Source organism: Pomacea canaliculata, linkage group LG1, assembly GCF_003073045.1.
Source record: "Pomacea canaliculata isolate SZHN2017 linkage group LG1, ASM307304v1, whole genome shotgun sequence".
Classification (NCBI taxonomy): domain Eukaryota; kingdom Metazoa; phylum Mollusca; class Gastropoda; order Architaenioglossa; family Ampullariidae; genus Pomacea; species Pomacea canaliculata.
Window position 1 is genome coordinate 22,057,649 of NC_037590.1, and position 21,559 is coordinate 22,079,207.

At 37.9% G+C, this 21,559-nt stretch overlaps 2 protein-coding genes across 3 annotated transcripts; one reads left to right on the forward strand and one right to left on the reverse strand.

Moving 5' to 3' along the window:
- Window positions 1-973: 973 nt before the first annotated feature.
- On the reverse strand, window positions 974-9,012 carry LOC112561686 (fringe glycosyltransferase-like). Its single transcript, XM_025234305.1, has 10 exons — window positions 8,480-9,012; window positions 8,039-8,087; window positions 7,654-7,696; window positions 7,200-7,259; window positions 6,875-7,022; window positions 6,523-6,605; window positions 6,064-6,134; window positions 4,773-4,867; window positions 4,342-4,424; window positions 974-3,942 (listed from the first exon to the last, which is right to left on the reverse strand). The coding sequence occupies exons 1-10, from the start codon at window positions 8,978-8,980 to the stop codon at window positions 3,879-3,881; spliced, it is 1,197 nt and encodes a 398-aa protein (XP_025090090.1). The 5' UTR covers window positions 8,981-9,012; the 3' UTR covers window positions 974-3,878.
- On the forward strand, window positions 9,005-20,898 carry LOC112561697 (syntaxin-8-like). Of its 2 annotated transcripts, XM_025234315.1 has the most exons (9): window positions 9,005-9,138; window positions 9,659-9,758; window positions 10,220-10,314; window positions 10,616-10,717; window positions 11,299-11,319; window positions 16,327-16,451; window positions 19,786-19,878; window positions 20,154-20,255; window positions 20,468-20,898. In XM_025234315.1, the coding sequence occupies exons 1-9, from the start codon at window positions 9,122-9,124 to the stop codon at window positions 20,542-20,544; spliced, it is 732 nt and encodes a 243-aa protein (XP_025090100.1). In that variant the 5' UTR covers window positions 9,005-9,121; the 3' UTR covers window positions 20,545-20,898. The 2 variants fall into 2 exon arrangements, with proteins under 2 accessions (XP_025090100.1, XP_025090109.1); XM_025234324.1 differs by lacking the exon at window positions 11,299-11,319.
- Window positions 20,899-21,559: the final 661 nt, after the last annotated feature.

Here is a 21,559-nt window from a genome sequence, read left to right on the forward strand (position 1 = left end):
CCTAGAATCGAACTCCCAGCGAGGTATGCAGACGCTGGGTTTTCTAGTGTTGCTGAATGGATTAGCAGACATTTTCGTGGTATTCTTTTTATCAAAACCAAAATTAAAGGGTGAGTTGTATGTGTTTAGCTTTTTCGTGTTATTTTTATTTAAATTTGACTTGTAGTTACTCTTTAGCAGACGATCAAACACCAAATCGCGCAGTGATATCAAAGGAAAATAGATCCACTATCCACATCTGTTTGCAAGCTGTAATAATTTGAACCTAAAAGTTTTATGTGTTTCTCAACTGTTAAATTTAATTTTGTAGTATGCAAAGACCATTGGTTCTCGTCGAGAGTTCGGTTCTGTCCTTACAACAAGACGCATACCTCGCCTGGGAGTTCGATTCTGGGTAGATCCTATCTTGCTACACCGGCCGAGTGACCACGCCTTTTGGTTGATTCTGAGTTGAATAAAAAGATGAAATACACTCATCACAAAAAGTTATAATAAGAAAAGGTGATAATTCGTAGTAAGTACCTCTCGAATGACGTTTACAGCACATCATATCAATGAAATAGTTGAGGAAGTCATGGCCATGGCTTAGGCACGGACGTGTCTATGAAGTTCGTGGTTTGGGTCACGTAAGTCAAGGGACAAAACTACCACTATCGCCCTAAGCGATTATCTGAGTAGCGGTTCTTTTTTCCATCATTCGCGGTTGTATTCAATTTTCTTCAGTTACTTTTCGTTCAAAGTTGTACTCAGATACTACATTTTCCAAAATTACTGATATGCTCGTTATTCATCTTAGTAATTCTTACCTAGTTCAGGCAGAGGTACACGTCTGTAGTGGCAAATATTGACCTAACCTAACTGCTTATTGATTTTAAACATCAGTTGGTCTTCTTTTTGCTATATTAGAACTGCTTTCAAACTTAGCTGTATTGGCTCTCGCGCGCAAACAGGCACACTAAAATGATGCAACACCTTGTTGAAATGTAAAATCATTTAATATCGTAACAGAAGCATAAGTGTTAAAATGCAGCAGCATCTGGACCAGGGTTTCTAAATGCAGTTAAGTATGCTATTTGAACAGCGTTAACATGTTCATTAGAGAACAAAAATTTGCAAATAACATCAAAGTCCAAAATTTTATCACAAATATTACATCTGTATAACTGCAATAAATTTCATAAAAATCAAATTCTAAAAAGTGATACATGCAAATATACTTTTGGAGGCAGTGAGAAAATACTCAGCAAATCTACTTTATAAACAAAGCAAGCTGTATGTTGTCAACTGATGACACAACCAGAACTGTAAACCATCATAACGCTAAAACAACCATTGGATTTGGTGAGGTATTGGAAAGCTTCACATTTTAATGCGCTATACCATCTATATATGCCATTCAAACTATCCCTGCACATTGAACGACGCTTATCATTGCAAAGGGACTGTCTATTTTCACTTTCTTCCCAGTCCCACAAATATTTTACACGTAAGTCTTGTATAAGAAAAAATAGCACATGAAAAAAAACAGAAACGGAGAAAATGGAGTTCAGATAAAAACAAAATAACCAAAGACTAACATGAATCATTCTTTAGTTAGAACAGGATCTTAAACCACTCTCCATCATGGATTATGATGTTGCAGCACAAAATGCATAATTTGTATTATATCATTGATATGTAGATTATCATTCTTTTAAGTCAATACTATTTAGCAATTTTTATGGTCTACTTAGAATAAACAAACAAAAGAAAATGAACTGTGTTTGAAAAAAATTGATTTAACTCGTTAAAACAGAAACTGGATATAGGATGTTTAGATAGTTCACAACACCAGTAACAGTAAGAATAATGAACAGTTATTTTTCTTTATATTCCAATGTCACAACCAATATCTTTGATCCCTAAATTCACAAATGCAGAAAAGTCTTGCTAGTCTACAAGAAAATTATATTTACAATGAGACAGAAAATACAATTATGCAGACTGTAGAACCTGAGGATGCCCATGTAACATTTCTTCACAAAATAATTTGACAAACACTTGTTATTCCACTCTTGAGACATAAGACAGAGCAATTGAAAAAGGTGGTTTCAAAGAGCCTAAATAACACCATACATAAATCAGGTCCAGGAACCAATTTCTTGGAAAGCTAGTTCTTTTCCTGGCTTGGGTGCAATCTTAAAGATAGCCAACAACATAAATAACATTTCTTGTGACTCAAAAATAGGACATATTTTTTAAAGTAATAACTGATCTCTAAATGATAAAAATATATATTTTAACGCTTTTGTAGATATACATTTATTTAGTTTTTAAAATATGTAGTTCTAAAAGCTACCAGACATGCCATGAATCTGTGACTAGTAAATGGCCCCACTGATAAAATTATCTTCAGAAAACAAAACAATCTTATAAAAAGAAGAAAAATTATTTGCATAAGAAACATCACACATACGATTAAAGACATTTTGTACATTTAGCATAAATGTTTCCCCTTAAGTGAAAATGTACAGCCACTTTCAATGTAACTGGTCGGTTCTGAGCATTTGAAAGGCATGTGACTTTCTTGAGTTTAAACTCAGCGGCATGCTAAATGTTATTAAAAAGCTTCAAGGACAAATGCCTCTATTAGTCTGGAAGTTCTGTGTGTACTGATTAATGGGATACAAAAAAGCTGTATAGGATGTCGCATCAAAATTTTTAAAAAATCATACAAACTCAATGCTTTAAAAAAAATTATGACAGGAGTATGCTATTTTATACACAAATATATACATTGTCTAAGCAGTTCCTGTATATATATATATGGAAAAATACTGGTCCCATAAACCAACGGTGGGAGAAGAGAGTGGAAAAAGAGAAAAAAATTATTCTCTCTAACAACTTTATCACCTTAGTGGCTTCACTCACTTATGTTTAAGCAAAAACACTGAAGGACATACCCTGTTCCAACATCAAGGCCATTTTAAAGCAGTAAAACCTGCCATGCTGTTCCCTGGCAATTTAATATTTTGTTATAAAATTGAGACAAAGAAATTAGCTACTTGAAACATTTAGAAAAGCATGTATTTGTTCATATTTTTAATATGGTGTACACACATCAAATTTGGAATAAGAACTTTTTCCTGCCTTGATACTTTTTCACATAAATTTGTTTTGTATTGCAGAAAATATATTTAATGCAAGCACAAATTCCAAAATCACTTCTCCCTACAAAAAAATTAAAATGTTAAAGCATAAATGGTATTGGGCAATCCCTTTGTGATAAGAAAACAATAATGTGCATGTTATTTGTACTTTCAGTAAAGCAAATCTAAGAACAACTTGATGACATTTCTAGAAAGTATCAACCTGACAAAATCAAAGGGATTGGTAGGGGGGAAGCTTAAACATTCAAATTCATGGACACAATCGGAATGACTGTAAACTGTTTAGAATTTGTATAAAAAATATCTTGTTTCCATCCAACGAGTAAACGGTGTATGTATATGAAAACAAATATGAAAAGTATATATATTTGGGGCAGTTTGTAGTGCAGTGGCTAAAGCACTTGTCACTACAACTGAAAATCAGATGTTGTGGGTTTGTATCTCTGTTGACATCTTTTTCTGGAAGTAACACTTGTTTACTGGGTTGGACATCAGTGTGTTTCTCCTTGTACTTCAGCTTCCTCTACCTTTTGTGTGTGTGTGCATATATTGTGTGTTTTGTATTCTTAAGGTGTCTTTGATGCCCACTCTAAAAAGTTCTGTGCTGGTGTGCATGCATGTATGCTTTGAGTGCTGCTGGGAAAAATCAAAATGGACTATATCATTATATCCATGGTATAAAGCAAAAATGATGTGCACGTCAATCAACTGAACCAATGAAGGTATCCTCTAGGGCTGTATCTTCTGGCATTCCCTAAATATTGGGAAAAGGTGACAGTGGATGGACTTCATTCTGTAAAATTGTGCAAATAAAATATTAAGTTATTATGAAAGTAGTAACATATAGACAGTGACATCTCTTTAGGTCTGTATTTTTACCACCTACTGCTTGTATCCCTTTCTTTGTGTGTGAAAACTTTGCAGACAGCCCAATATGCTCAGAAAAAAAGTGCTCATGCTTTCTCTGGAGCCCAACCCATATAAAAATATGGACTATCAATGAGACCTTAAGAAAATGAAAGTAAAAAAAATTATTATTAAAGCTTAGGAGACATGAAACAAATTAATTTTAATTGTGTAACTTTTTTTTTTAAAGGCTTTACAGTTATGTCATACATGAATAAGGAAAAATGCTATGGATAAACAAGAACCTTAACTATAAGGAGCTGACAAACTGCATTTATAAACAAACCTTGAGGGGTCTTCTTCCACAGAGAAACCCAAGACATTGACAACATTTACTTTGTCTCCATACTCTGAGTAGCTGAAAGTAATCTGTCAAAAAAAAAAAAACCCAAAAAACAATAGACATGAATATGTAACAAAATATGTTTAAATTTTAAAATGTGTTGTTGACAGTCATGTTTGCATATTTAGAAATGAGCATATATGAAACCATTTCACATTCATTAACAAATATTGAAAGAGTACAATATTAAAAACAACATATTAAAAAATGACTTTCTTTACACACTTTACCAAATGCATTTAATACATGAGCATTTCAGCTATGTCAGATGTCTTTATCATTACGTAAATACTATGTATACAATTATTCTTATATATGCATGCATTAAGGTACACTGCAAAATTTAAATATGGATTCTCTATTAAAACACAGACCTGCTTATTCAGCTGGTAAGGTTTAATGAGCCAAAGAGCTTCTAAGTGAGACCGAAACCCTTCTATCACAGTAAGCTGCTTTCTCAACACATGGTCTGCAAAGTCCAAAATCTTCCATTATTCTACAGCACTGAATATTAGCAAACAATAATCATGTTTTAATAACAATGTAAACAATGTTTGCATGCACTTATACAATCTAGGAAAAGAGGAGTGTCAAAAAAATAACAATATCTAGTCAACATAGCTGTTAATAGTATTATGAGCATTTTACCGAGCTGAAAACTCTAGACACATTCTCACAAAAGCCTCCTCACTTATGCATCCTAGCATATTAGTTATCACTGCAACATCTTAATACTTTTCGTGTTTCTTGTTTTTAAGCAATGTTTATGGCATGCAAAAAGACCACTGTACAGACCAACATTTTATTCTGTATATCTGACTCATCTTTCATTGCCACCAGTAAAACAAACACTAGTTAATAAAATAAATGAGTGTCTTGCTTTCACTAGCGTCATTATTACTTCTTGTATTGCTGTCACCAATTTTCTTACCAGACAGTATTGTCATACTGCAGAGCCAAGATTAAAGGGAAAACTAATAATGTCATATTATAGTAAGTAATAAATACTTGACACTTACACTCTCATATCTGCGCGTTAATACACCTTTATTTTCCAATAAAATTAATGGTGTTCAACATGCTGTAAGAATTTGCAATCTCAATTATCTTGTCAACCACAAATCGTCACATTTTTTGGCAGAACAGATCTCCCTAAAAGTTGCTTCCAGTTATAAGCCATATACCCCTTTATGTCACCACCCTTACCTCTTGCCAAAAAGATGGTACAAGAAGTTTATTGCAATGAGCTATGTTTGTAAAATTTGGAATGACCCAAGCAACTTTGCCCCAAAGGCAAGAAAACTAGTGCACACTAAGCTTATTTTTTACTAGACAAGTCTGTTTGATATTAGGTACAAAAATATTACTTACTACTGTAATTTTCACTGTAAAATCAGTGGATATGAATATATGTATCCCCCTCTCTATATTACATATATATGTCTACATGCACACGTGAGAGAGATTTTGGGGACGGGAGGAGACTGCACAAATAGAAAAATCAGTGGTATATAAAACATGCATCCACGAGCAGGAACATTTTGTAGGTATTTATATATATATATTGATGACCACTGATATTACAATTCTCTCTCATGCATGCAGGAATGTACACAATATCAATCTTACAACAACAAATGCCATTTTACTGTGCATGTATCTTACCAATGATATAGCCCATAACACAGTCATCAGGCAGCCGAAGCTTTTCCCCCAGTGTCATAAGACGCCCTCCACTAAAAACAAAATCCATTTTACAGAAAGAAATAGCAAATCAAGAAGAAGAAATTTTAAAAGCAAAGAAAACATTAGGTATACAAATAAAAAAAGAAACAAAAATACTGAAGCAACTGATGCATGCAGATTTTTTACAAGATTTTCTTAAACAAAACATAAAAAGTGACAGAAATAATTGTGCCATCATGATGATTATAAACAGCAGTGACCATCACCACAGCAAGCAATACCTTAGATCAACTACCAATAGAAATTTTTTTAAAAGAAATTGTTAGGAATAAGACAAACAAAAAAAGGACATGACGTTACATCTAAAACTACTTCTTTGCATCTACTAAGATATTATGTTACATCAAGCTTTCAAAGAATTCTTCAAGTCCAACTCACCCAGCATGAGGCATCATCTTCAAAGCCAATGCACGGCTGATGCAAAAGGCACTGCCAGTGGCAAACCAAAATGTAATCTTTGCCTGCAGAGATAAAATACAGTAGAGTGTGCATCCTATTATAAAAGCAAACATTTACAAATACCTATTCATAATTGCTATTATTGCCCTAAGTAATTAAAAAACTCTTTATGGTAAATGCCTCCCCTAAAGTTTTATCTTGGCATGCCAGCAGTCAAGCTAAGTCTGAATAAGCATCGATTTGTGATTCTACTTTACAAATTACAGCATGTACAAATATTTTTGTTAACCTTTCATTAAATTTTGATTATCTGTCATTCAGGCTTACTTACACCTGGGTTTTCAAAATCATTAACTTCTATGGGATGGCGAAGGCTTGGTTTCCCCAAATACCAGTCATCTGTGTGTTTGTACTTTTGTAATAGCTCCATTAGAACAGGAATGTTGACATAAATGTCATCATCAAAATGACACATCCACCTGCAGAAATAAAAATAAATTTATGATATAAAAAATTCCTGTCCAAAAAGGTGTAAAGAATGGGATCAAATAAGACCATTTTTTTATCTCATAGGAGAAAAGACTTTGCTCAACAAAAGTATTATTCTTTACGACCTAAACATGTTTCAAAATAAAATTCCAGGGTAATGGGCATACCTCTTTTTGGATGCAAGGTATGCATCATATTCAACAGACATCTTACAGCAAAGAGACTGACTGAAAGAAAAATTGCAATGGTATGTTAAAAACATACTCATACAGACACATCTACCCCTCTTACCAACTACAACCACTCAAAATTTCACAAACTATACTTTAACATTTCTACATTTTTATCTCTAATTTGAAATACTTTCTTAAAGAAAAAGATACTTATGCTATTCTTTAATAACATCACAACAAATAATTTAAATCACAGGGTAATTAAACACAGATGCATAATTGACATACAAAACAAATAAGAATGTTATACAAAACAGCAATCAAAATTGCAAATGACTACATAAAAACTAAAAATTGCATACCCCTTGCTAAAAATAAAGGATGAAGCAAAATGTTATAAACAAAAGTCAACAATTTTACTCTAATGTTTGCCTGTACTTACACTTACCGATTGTGACTGGATGAGCAGTTGGTGTTTACAAGGTGACCTCCTAGTAAAATAAAATTTGGGGCATAGTAATTAAGCTATAAAACAGTTTTCGTAAAATGACAAGCCCATAATTCTAAACAGAGTTTTTATAACAGACATAAGCATGTAATTTAATGTACTGTTCATCTTAGTACCTAATTTATTTAGAAATAAATCCATACACCTCTGAAGTTATTTTTCTTAAATTCTTTCACAAAATACACTACCCTTATTAGATGTATGTGTTATCATTCCTTTCAAAGAAGCATAATTTTGAAAGCTTGAGTCACTATGAAATGTCTAAGGTTCAGTCCATATAAAATATATAAAAGATAAAAATGGTCCTAATAGTTTACCATCTTACCTGTTAATTCATTCATTTCCTTGTCCTCAGAATCCGTAAAAAAATATGTCTGCAAAAGTTTTTGTAGGTATTGGTACAGTGAAGACTGTTGCACATTAATTTATTATTAAGCTTTTTTCACTTTCATTTTTATAAAAATAAGTATGACATTTGTACAATAATGATGCACCTTAGTTGCACAGTCGTATAAAAACTTACCTTTACCTATGTAAAGCTTAGATTAAAACTATGATTATAAAAATAAAGTTATGATCTAAGAATTGAAAAAGCATCAAAAACATGATCAATGAAAGCTCTCTATACAGTCTTTGCCTATTATAAATAAAATTAAAATAAAAACTACACTTTACATAGCAAATTTACAGATTGAAGTGAGTAAACTAAATGACACCTGTTGAATTTCATAAGAATTATCTTTTCTTAAAATCACAGATTTCAGACCTGATCTCTTGCAAGCTGGAACCAGGTTTGCACGACCAGCTGCAGGCGAGACGCGTGGAACATGCCCGTTGTTTTCACACTGATGAAAACATCAGAAAGTTCAGTCCGCCGAGCGTGGGAAAACTGGCCCTGAGCCAACTTTGTTGACATTTTTTCGCCGGTTCCCGCCGTAAGAGATCTCGTCAAATTATTTCTCATGTCATCATCTGGAGCCAATTTTCGATGAACATTCGCAGGCCCACGTGGCAATTCTTTGCTGCTGTCATGAGACAACGAGTGAGCTGAGCTAGCATTTGCTAGGCCCCTATCCTGCCGATCGCCATTGTCGTGTCTGGGACGTCCCAAAACTTTTTCGAGTGCATGATCATCCGAAAAAAGTTCAAAACCAACTAACGCATTTAATATAAGGAAAATAACTGAGAAGGCGGCAAGTTTTACCGCCTTCCTAAAGGATACACGCATATCTTGCGGAGATTTTCCATGAAAGTTGCATTTTGTCATAGGACATACCGTCACATATTCTACTTGTGTACTTCAGTAAAAGCCACCGCGAGATATTATTTTTAGAAACAGTCGTGAACTCAGGTCATATCTCAACTGCGCATGCGTGCAATGACCTAGGAGGCAACTTCCGTGTATACAATGGCGAGCGATTCCTGGTATGAATAAAATTGTTTTGGTCCTTTCACTGTGCTTTTTTTTTTAGCACACAGTTTTGTATATCTATGATATGTTTTATGTTTATTTACTTTGTTAACTTTATAATGAAAGATAAGAAACAATCGCCACAAGAGTTCTGTGACTTTTTTTGTCTTGAGACATAGATCATGTGATTTAGTACCCTGTCGTTATGTTCGTATTGCTAGTTGTCTGCCAGACCCTTTCTTTTTGCACCTTTAAGGAATAAAATCTTTGAAATCCCATCGGAGATAAAGAAGCTTATTAGTGACACATTAGTTTAAATGTTTTCAATTAGAGTTAGACCTGATGTCACTTTAAACATGATTGAAAGAAGCAATATTGTTTTAGGACACGCCCCAAAGAAGGGTAAACTCTACCTATATTCTATTTTCAAAGGTGGCGTGGGACTTAATTTTGTTGTTGCTACGAAGACTGATGTCTTTTCATCATAATATAATTACGGGGAGTAATGCATTGCTAAAGTTTTATTGCATGCAGGTTGAGTGAATACGAGTCATGCTCCTTGATGGGGCAGAAGATTATGGAAACTATCAACGAAAGAAACAAGCACAGCCGGACAAGTTCAAACTACACGAAGGTTAATCAAATAAATGCTATTTATTAAAAATTTGCCTTATAATTATGTAGATTCTACTGGTTTGTCTCTGTTTGGTCCAGGTGTTGTCCATGAAATAGCTGTTTTCTCTATACTCCAAAATAAAGTTTGTGAAACACATAAATATAAATTTAACATCATGTTGTCAAAATGGCTGCTACAGTTATTACGGTGTTGTGATAAATAGTGGGAAAATAAATCATCACCATCTTTATGCCATAAAGACAAAAAAGTGATGTGTGTCAGGAAAGTTTCAAAACAAAAGGGTAAAGGTAGTGCTTTAATCAATTTAACTACTGGGTCAACTGGGAAAGTACACTTTATCACATTGGTATCGATCAGGTACCAGTACTCTAATTGCTCCCAAGTATTCTTATTGCATACATTTTTTTTTCAAATTTCAAATTGATTGCATTCTAGACTTGCACTGGTTTTTGTTTCAGTTGTCTGCTAACGTAAGAACATCGCTTCGCCAGTTTTCAAATGACCTGAATCGTCTTAAACAGAATTTAATAAGAGCTTCATCATCATATCACATGTATCCTTAAAGTATATGTTTATACTAAGTAGCTTCTTTAAATTCCAGAAAAGAACTTTTAATCAAGCAAGGGAAAAATATAATTTCATTTTGCATTTTAAATCAGACTGTAAAAAATACTTAGAAGATACTCAGACATCCTACTTACAAGAATGTATAACATTCACGCATAGGAATGTATGTACAACCAAAACCTGGCTGCAGCTGTTCAAAATGGTGTACATACATGTTTGTCCACAGTTATATAGATATTAAAATTCTGCTTAAATCTGGAATGGTCAGTTTTTCTTAATGGTACTAGAACACAAAGAGAAGTTGAACGCCGACAGCAAATGCTAGATAGCCTTCTCACGAAAGAGAAACACATTGATCAGGCATTCAAGAATGACAGTGGAGATAGCAGGTATGTGTCAGTCAGAAATACTTCTGTCTAGCACTTTTTAAAAAGTATTTTTAAAGTTTATTATTTGAAAGTTCCTTTATGTATGGACCATTAGTTGCTGGTTAGATTTAGATTAGGTGCCAGTCAAGTGCAGGCTTTTATATTTATACAATTCTGTACCTCAAATATCTGTTGTACTTCATCTTTTATTGTACTTTTCCCTCCATTTCTTTAAAGAGAGTATATTTTGAGTATATTAAGTTTGATGTTATATTATTATAATTATTTGTCAGGTGCTGAAGTATTCACAAAATATAGAAAATGTGTATGAGATTAGGCAGGTGTAACTGGCTAAAGGAAGGTGGATGAAACAAGTGTTTGTATAAATTAAAAAAAGCAAGTAGTTCACCATTTAGTAAGATGCTTTTCATAATTTTTAAACATTGAAATTATTGCACTCAGTCTTTACACATCTTGTGGACTGTAACAATTGATTCTTCCTCCAAAGTGGGACTCAGTGATATGGCCAGGAGAGAGTTAACTCTTTTGTTTTAGCAGTGGACATAACTATTAAAGTGCATAACTGCTTTTATATTGTGTAGATATATCCAGCCATCCAGCAGGTAAGATCAGTCTTGCCACTTGCAAATTAGCAACAAGAAGAATCTGTTAAAAATCCTAAAAGTGTCTTGAGGCATTTCAGAGCAGGTTTATATAGGCTTTGCATCATGCTGCATCTTCAGCTCCTTTTCTCACTTGTCCTTTCTGTAATTTTTCTTTGTAGGACTATTAGTGAACATAATATCCTTCCAATAGCTTGAAAAATTATAGTTTTAAAAACATAGATCTTTTTCCATGACATCAAGATTCATGAACATATGTGATAACATTCGTAATTGACTCTCTTCAGGCAAGAATTGGGTATAATTCATAGTAAATAAGGCTGTCATCATTATTATTATCTAGCCTTTTGCATAGTGGTCTGCAATAAGCTTCTTTTTCAAGTAATTTTCATGGATATACATTTTCGTTCTGCTTTAGACTTTAGTAAAGTGATTTTTATTATGTTTTCATTTCAAAGTTGTTTAGTTTTGTTTTAAATATGTCTAATTTTAAGTATATATGGTACATTAACAGATATAAAACTGTAATGAAGCAATTTTCATGATACGAACTGCAATGTAATATAATATAACTTGTCTCAGATGTCAAATACAGCAGACAAGTTGTGTTAGCTGTGTATCATTGCTGTATCTGAAACCTTGCTTGTGTTTTCCTTCCACTGTATGCTTATTCATCTTTGTGGTATTTTAACATTGAGTGTGTGTGTGTGTGAGAGAGAGAAAGTGTGTGTTTGCAGCTGAATGTTAAAAAGACTATAGGTAACCAGCATGCATATTCATGTGAATGCTTTTCTGACTGATAAGTTTTTGGACTGTACCTTAGCATGTGTAATCTTTAATCATTAAAGAATAAAGGTGATTTGTATAGCACAATATCAACAAATAAGCCATTGTGAAGAATCTCCAAAACAGTTGCAATAACTCACAATGTTCCAGTAGTAAAGGGGGATCACTACAGATTTAACGGTGAAGCCACATTGCTGAAAATGTCCAGAAAATCTGTCAGTCTGTTGAGGGTTGATGGTGGTGATCATGGTTGTATAATGAGGAATTAAAGAGATTAGAATAACTTGAAATGGCAGAATGGGTAGTAATCGAGATGAAGAGTTTGATATGCCCCATGGAGAGTTATTTCCCTTTCACTGCCATTGGCTTTTGTCACCTGGTTAGTACTAACAATCTCTCGAGGTAAAGGATACCATACTTGCAGTCGCCGATTACAAGCATTTTTTGACTGTATAGACTGTGGTGGGGGTAGCTGAGAGTGGAAGGGGGAAGGAGAGCAGATGCACGTACTGAAGACTTGTAATCAAAACAAACGTTGACGTGGCGATTAAACACCGTCATTTCCAACAATCGGTCCTTTCTAAAGATCAGAGTAAACAAAACAACGAGAATAAGGGCTTATGTGGATATTGTTGCTATGAGTGCATGACATTTGGTTGATCTTTTTTATTTTACTGGGGACAAAAGGGGTGACCAGAGGTGAGGCACCCAGCAGCGATAGAACACACATTTTGGCAGTATGATCTTCATGGAGGACACACCTTTTTCTAAAACTCTATCGAGTACAAAGTCAATTTGTTTTCTTTTTGTGAACTAGTCAAATACGCACGAGGGCTAGCTTGGAATAACCAGTGTGGCTCAGAGGTATAGTATTTTCTTAATCAACAGCTTTAAAAGCACAGTAGCGGAAACAAAAGGAAAGCTCGTGCAGCGAAATTTACCAAAAAAAATGGACATATTTGGCACGAAAGTTAAGGGCAGGCGTGCATGTGTGTGTTGCTCGATTTGCAGTTACAAGAAAATTTCAGCAAGGTTCATTTGGAATTCATAGTATTCAAGACAGCGCTTTAATAAGTAACCGTTTGAGTGCACTTCACCATCAGAACTATCCACGGAGCTGTCATTTGCATTTATACAGAGAAGGACAATAAATACTTAACAATGGAGCGTCGGGGTACATATAGCGCCCATATTGACAAATTTGATTTGAAGCAGACGTAAAGATTTGTCTTCCCCCTTTTTTTTTTTCTTTTCATTTATCTCCTCCTCTCCATTTGTTGATGGCGTGATGCGCACGCTGTTCACCTTTCTTAAGTGTCGAGGATGCTGAAAAGACGGCTGGAGAGGTGAAGAGTGCAGAGCAGTGTGGCATTGTGGGAGTTTTTCAGAGCAGTGTGGCATTGAGGGAGTTTTTCAGCAAACATTGCGGATCGTACGCAAGGTTACAGACAGCAGCGATTTCGGCGGTGTGTATTCATGTGAGTCACCCCGCGAGTGGAGGATGTTAGGTTTGGTCGGATCGCTGCCTTTTCATTTCTCCATGGGAAGCTCAGAAAATTTCCTACCCACTTACTAAGAGGGCTCTTCTTACTCTTGTTGGTTTGTTCACGATGCCAGTACTTCTTATGCGAGCGCTCAAACCGCATTGCACCTATCCCCACCTCTATAGTAAATACGTGGATTGTTAAGCACTATAAAGAATTTTAGTAATTTTGGGGTTCATGTCGCAAAGTTTAATATCAGCGGTACCTCATTCATTTTTTTTCTTTTTATTCTACTTGTTTGAAGGATTACCACATACTTTTCAGAGATTTCTCCCAGTGTTTCTTGTGTTTGTAAAATCAAGGAGTAGAATGTAGAAACCTCATAATTTATTGTCCAGATGCACTGACCATTCGAGCTGGGTTTTTTTTTTTCTTTGGGGGATGGGGATTAGTTTTGGATCATTAGGTCAAGGCTAGGATTACAAGATAGCAGCAGTCCGAGCAGTCCGGAGAAGGTTGCCATCACGTAGGAGCCCACCACCAGGTTACGAGGTTGTTAATAGGCTTCCTCATCTCGCTCTTCGCAAGTGATAGCCCAACAGCTGTTATTGTCTGCTGCTTCTGCTGCTGCTTACACATCGCCATCAGCTGTTCTCGTTTTGTGCTATCTACAAATCAGAGCCCTTTCCTTTTTTTCCCTGCAATAAATAGAAAGCACTGGTATTTTTTTCTTTACCTTCCCTTTGGTAGGGGTTGGAGCTGTTTGAAATGCTGTTTGGAACTGGCGGTGATGGGGCGCGGAATCATTTGTAATTCACTGGAATTATTCCCGACTCTTAAAAAATATATAAGCATCAAATCACTGCTGTTATCAGCAGCAGCTTCTTCGTCTAGCCGCAGTAAAGCGTTGGCTGCCTTTAGGCTGGTTGCCTATAGTCTCTAGTTCTTCGATATATTATTCCGAAGTTAGCGTGTGCATCTCTCTGTGTGTGTGTGTGTGAGAGAGAGAGAAGTTGTAAAACGGATAGCAAATAATTTTCTTAAAATCACTGAGCAGGCAGAGAGTGAAGGGGTGAGGTTAAAGGGGAAGAGATCCACCTTTATCCATCTCCTCGTGTCGGACGCCCCAGGCGGTTTTCAGGGATGGGTGGTGGTAGGGGTTGGGGTTGCTGACGAAGAATTCACCTGGAGTTGTTTGAGAAGCGGTCGCGCTGCGCTGTGACAACACCACGTAATTTCCCGCCACTTGCGAATCAACAGCCTGTCATAAGGGCTTGATTCTCCGCGCAAACAGTCAGATTAGCAAAACCAACCGCACCGAGCCATGGAATCTGCCTGACCTCTCTCTACATCCTCCCACATGCTTGTCGCGGACTCGCTCAGAAACCAGATCGTTGCCACCCGCCCACCGGTGACCCTCTCCCTACCACAACCCACCTGATCTCCCTCACCCATCAACTCCCGAGCCGTCCAAAGCAGTCCAGCTTGGTGTCCTTCCTGAGGACGTAAGTTCAGAAGCAGCGATGACACTGACGGTAGCGCAGACCACCGTGTACGTCGACAGTCACGGGCTGGACGCGAGCCTGAGACTGACCCCACCAGAGGGTTCAACGCATGTGACCGAACTCGAGGGAGACTTCTATGGCATCCACCCCGCAACGCCTCGGGCTTGTTGGGAGCAGAAGTGGGAGGCTAGAACCGTACGTGGTCCCGCAGCCTAAGGTTAATCGCGAGACTTGTACAGAAGGACGAGACGCAAGTCACGGCGCAGGTAGCACGCGTGTGACATTTTCGCGATGACAAAGAAGCGAACGGAACGCACGGAGGGGCGAGTTTTGTTGGTTTCAAGCCGTTCACGATTGCTGTCTTTTTTGACTGTGGAATGTGCTCCCTTGCTTTTTTTTTTAAATTCACTTGTACATGTGTGGGATTTTTTTTAAAAACATTGAAGCGTAATAATAATTGATGGTAGATTCTGATCACTTTCTGGCACAACTCGTGGATGGTGCTGTAAAACAGAACACATATTCGGGTTTTTTTCTGGCAGTTTGACCATAGCGTCTGCTTCAATGTCATTCTTCGTGTGCATCTGGTCTCTCTGATCGACCCTCACCTGCATCCACTAACTAGCCTACCCAGCAACACACTCACCCACCCGCACACTCCCACTCCACCAGCACCGCTTTGCCTGGCGCACCGCTGTCCCGGAAGATGGTATCGAGGCGCTGCTTGCCGTTCTATCACTTGCACCTGCACTGGTATAGTCATTATCATCGCCCTCGTCGGCTCCTCCCGCGCGCTAAAATCTGTTTGAAGTTGATGTTACACTTGAGCTTAATCAAAAATATACTGGGCGACGATTTCCGTGCAATTAGATTAAAGTGGGAGCAGTGTGGTCTGCGCGCGTCTTCACGCACCTTCGTGTATAGGTCTCGCATAGAAACAGGTCTGAGGCCTACCTGCCGGTATCCGTTGATAAAAAACAAAAACGCAAAAAAAAAAACCAAAAAAAAAAACAAAAACAAACAAAAACAACAACAAAAACGTGTAAAATCCTGACGTTGTATTGTTGATATCTTTCTGTGCATGGCGATTTGTAGGTCGACAATAGAAGGGAAATATTCCCACAACTTGGGGAAAAAGCATCTTGCACATAGTTTGCACATTAGGGAACAAAACCGAACCTTACTAGTTCACAGTGATTTGCTCCAAAACAAGTGTGTGTGTGTGTTAACAGGAGAGCGTTGTTAAATCCACAATCTGAAGACTTCGGGAGCACCAGCGACCCGTGGGGTCAGGGAGATCCCCTCGAAAACGTGAGCAACACTGAGCTACAGTCACAACAGCAACAAATTCTTGATGGTGAGTGCTTTACCGTCATTTCCTGTCAAATCTTTTTCTCTCTTGTCATAAATTCTTTCTTTCCTTCCTCCTTCTTCCGTTCTTTGAACTACGCTGTGCAGATAGCAAGGTGGATCCGATGCTGTGACGCATATCTTGCAGATCGTTCCGCATTGTGATGACGCTCCTTCATTACTGCGCGTGCAGCGAACCGTGTCGACAGTTTCCTTGATGTGTAGATGCCTGCGGCCAGCATCGTCCTTTGCCAATATTGCTGGCAGAGCAGTCTCCCAACACGAAGTTCTGAGAATATTTTTCTGTGTGAAAAACGGTTAAAGTCGTTAGAGCTGATCACCGTCATCAGATTTTTTGTAAATGACAATGATTTTGGTTTTTCTTATTTTCAAGTCAAGGTCATACATCTGACAAAATGTGAGTAAAACGATTGAGGTGACAGCAAACCGCACCCCCCCACCCCCCAAATAAAAAAAAGTTTTAAAAGATTTTTAAACGACTTGTGACAGAATAATCAAATTTAAAATAACTATCTTTAAAAATGTTAAGTTGTTAAAATGAAAATTGTGACTGTAATCAATGAATTTTTGAAAAATGTACTTTTTTTTCAAAAAACTTTCAGACAGTACCAAACTCATAGATTTTTTATTTCAGTGTATGTGCAAAGTGCGCATTATTATCTCAATTTTCAAAAATGATCATTTTGATGTCTTTGAAAGTCTAGGAAATATTTGTGGTCAAAGTGGGGACTCCCCAGGATTGCGTCGGACAAAAAGAAAAATCTTTTTTAAAAGCTAGTTACAGTCTAAATAATACTTATTATATCAACAAGTCATTGCTTTTAGTTGTACATTATTTATGTGTGAGTATGACTACAAAATTTTATTATCGTAGATTTAACATGTCCTGATATTTTCTGCGTTAAGTGAACACACCATGGCCAAACACTGTTATTGGAGAAAATGTTTCTTTTTCTAATTTATTTAAGTTTAAATTTGGTGAGGGTAGATGTGAAAAATTAATTATTTTAACCCCAAAACTCTCTTTTTCCACCAAAATCCCATCTCAAGCAATATGTATTATATATCATAGTATCAAAATCTGTTTATATGAAACTCAACCGCTGTATCCCAAAACCGCTACTTTCTGGAGTGTTCTCTCATGGGGTTCCCACTTTGACCAGACATATCTCCAAGACTTTCAAAGATATCAGAATGAGCGTTCTTTAAACTTTAGATAATAGTTTGTACTTTACAAAGATATACAAGTGTTGGATTTTTTTCAGTACTGTCAGAAAGTTATTTTGAAAAAAAAAAAGTAAATTTTTATAAAAGTAATTGAATACAGTCAACATTTTCATCTCAACCGCACAAAAGACGCATTTTTATGCAGTTATATTTGATTATCCTGTCAAAAAATAAGTAAAAGTCTTTTAAAACAACAAAGACAACAACAAAAAATTTCTGCAGGATACTGTCACTTTAAGATTTCTATCTTGGCTGGAGGCTTGAATCAAGCGTTGCGTGAAGCGGAGTTTTAACCTAAAATGTGCATGTTTTAGGTTGTCTCTATTTTATTTATTTTGCTGACGGTTTTTCCCAAAACCTCTCCTTGACTGTTTCGCCTCAGCTTCTTTAAGAAAGAGGTTATAATGAGAGATAAACCTATTAGATAAAATGAACCTTATGGTTAACATCTTCGAGACAGCTTGTTATCTCTAGCTGATTGGAGCTCTGCCCACTGGGAATTAAGCCGCGTCGCCTTGTGCGCTGGCCATGTGGAGATAGCACTGTGTTAACACCCCTGCATCCCAAGCAGTGCCTGAACATTCCGCATCCTGCCGCGCGGCGTTTCTTTTTGCGCCAGCGGGGTCGCGGCAGCCCAGAAGGCGAGGAAGAGCAGAGAGTTGGCACGGTGGGCTGTCGGCTTGCCAACAGCACTTCAAAGGCGACATATATGACGTGCGAATGCCGGCGTTGTTGATTGTATATATCGGTTTGCCTGGGCCATCGTTTTCTGGTGCGTTTCTTGCAATCTCTGTTACGTGCGGAATACGTCGGGCAGCGTCTGGTATTGAAACGTCAGCCTATATTGATTCTTGAAGGAATGCCTCTTAGTCCGTTTTTTTCTTTTTAATTTTTAACCGAAGCATGGACTCTCTTGCTCCATCACCATGCCACTAAAAGAAAGGGGAAGGGGGAATCAATCTTCGTTTTCCTTAACTTAACCCCAATAACCTTTTTCTCGAGATTGCAGTGCCATTTCTGTGATCGACTTCTTTCTTTTTCATCAGAGTTCAATGCAGAGGTTCATTAAATGTCAGCTTGACCAAATCAGAGCTACGGTCCAAAAACACAAGCTTCCTGCTTTGACATGGAACAAGTGGGAGCAGACGTTGAAGAAAGAAGGCTGGAAATTCACTTTCCCAGAGAAGTTTTCTTTAAGGGGTGGAGGGGTGGTGGTATTCTGTAAATCTTAAAAGCAGCTTGTTTTTGCTCCCAGTGTTGGAGATATTTTGAGACTGAGGAGCAGGAGGAGATGGTAAACATCTGCAAGGTTAATTGGTCTATGTCTGCGGTCAGCTTAGCAAACAATCAGAAGCCTGCACTGACAAGCAGAGGGGGTCCAGCCGTGCTTCAAGATCATGCATCTTCTGACAAAAAAACGCGTTCAGTTATTACGTTACTATTATGTGCTTGTCGTGCACCCACAGTGTACGTTCAGTTCATTTGTAATCCCTCAGGTTGACTCAGCAGCAAATGTATTGGCTATTGTTGAGTTAAAAGGAACAAAATCGCCGCTCAGGTGTTGGTCTCGACCCAACCCTTATCCCAGGACGGATTTTTTCCCTCCCTAGTTTCAAAACAATCACGTGATGGCAGCCTGACTTGCCTCGCGTTCGGTGGTGTGTTGCCCTGGTTGTGACGTGTGCAGAAGATTTGTGACGCGTGCAAACGCCTTGCGTCGCGTCGGTATCGGGGGCGCAGCGCACATCATAACCAGAGACGTCGAGATGCATTTGCCTTGGCAGCCCCTTATGTGGGATTTGTAGTCCCAGTGCGCGCAGTCGATGCTTGCTCATTAACCATCTGTATTTGTCTGTCTAGCCAGGCGAGCGCACGCAAACCTCAGCATCTCGTCTCCGCCAGGGTGGTGGCTGAGGTTGTGAGGAGGTGTCATACATTTCCTTCTGTGTGGATGAATTGTTAGCGTCTTTTTTGGGGGAGGGGGATGGAAGAGGGTGAAAAGACAGCCTCGTGGGTACGGGTAGCTGATTCTCCAAGTTTGCCGCCTGTGTAACGGAGGATTTTTTTTTTCTCTCTCTCTTGCGCGCGTGCAGAGCAGGATCGAGGTCTGGATGCGTTGTCGAGGGTGATCGGGCGCCAGAAGCAGATGGCCATAGACATCGGAAATGAAGTGGACTCGCAAAACGGTAAACACAGACCCCCGCCTGTTTTCCATAAAATTCCGTGAAACTGTTTATACGTTCATAGGTATGCGTGCACTTTACAAGTAATTCGTGCATACGTGCGAGTGAGCGAGCGAGAGAAAGATGGGTGGGTGAAAGAGTGTATGGATGTTTACGCGTGCTTTCATTTCAGTAAATCTACCCAGGATTTTTTTCGGGGGGAGAGGGGGTTGGGAGAAGGCAACGCAAACGACGAAAAACATAAACACACCATTAAACACTTCATTGTCATTTCGCAGAAATCATCGATGACATCACAGATCACGTGGACGGAACCACCAGCCGGTTGAAGCGAGAAACACGTCACATTGCTATTGTGGACAGGAAGTCGGGCTCATGTGGTTAGTATAACTCAGTATAACTACGGCCCGCTTCATTTTCACCAGACACAATATATTTCATTTTGAACGTGAGGATTCTGGCAAAACCGCTAATTTTGACCCGCGAGAATTTATATTATGCCAGTGCGGCCCTCAGGCGAGAAAAGGTTGGGCAACACTGGTAAAACTCTTAGATTTTGTATATTAAAACTGATTTTATCTTTCTATTTCAGGGTATTATATCGTCATCGTCCTCCTGTTCGTCGTCATCATTGTGATTGTGGCCGTTCCGTACAACGGAAAACCGTGAGACAGCACTGAGGTGACATGATAGAAATACATGACAGACCCAGGGTGAAACGTCAGACATTATTTTGTTTAACGAACCAAGACAGTGTTATGTATAGTTAACAAACAGAAAGATGTCATGGCTACATGTTTCCGATATGTGATAAGCGAATGAAGAAACGCTTGAATGATTGTTTTTTTTTCCCCTTTGTTTAATGCTATAAAATGTGTGTATTTCTTATTCTTCATTATTATCTTTTCGCCGGCGTATTTGCTCTATTGTACATTACCTACCTCCCACTGAGTTTGCACACAAGTGTTGGGCGATTGCTAAAAGGTTGATATAATGAACTCATAATAAATACATCTAGGCTGACGTCGGCTTTGTTGGAGTTAGGGCCGGTACCGTAGTACGCGTGAATATACACACGCACAGACAGAGCGGATGGCAGAGAGGTAAAGAAAGAACCCTTTAATGTTTATGCTCTTGGTAACATCATTTGTTAAACATGTCCAGAAACGTACAGTGCTGACGTAGGCGCTGTTTAAACAGAGGTGAGTTGTAGGCAAACAGTGGCAAGTAAGGTGTTAGTTGTTATATACTGACAAGGTCATCCTCGGTCTTCACTTGGCAGATATTGCCGCCAGGATGGCCAGACTTGTTGACTACAGCGTCTGTGTTCCAACGACAGTCCTGAACGGTTCTGCCATCCTCATTATTCCTCACACCGGCTATATCATCTAATGCCATCGCGATCTGCCTCTCCCTGTTCAGCAAAATATCGGAGGACGTGTAGCACCGGGTGTAGTTATTCCGTGATTTGAATTTGAGCGAAGCATTTTTGCTATCCTGTCCATACTTTTTTTCCCCTTCACATTGACATCGGTATGTGTGACGCCAGACAACGTTGTCTGAGACTAAACAACATTGTGTCCTGTACAGTCTTTCGGCTAGTCGTGGTGCAGTGATCGACGTTCACAAGCTGACGGTCAGGTGAAAGGCACAGGCAGAGCGTGAGAAGCACAAGAACTCGGTC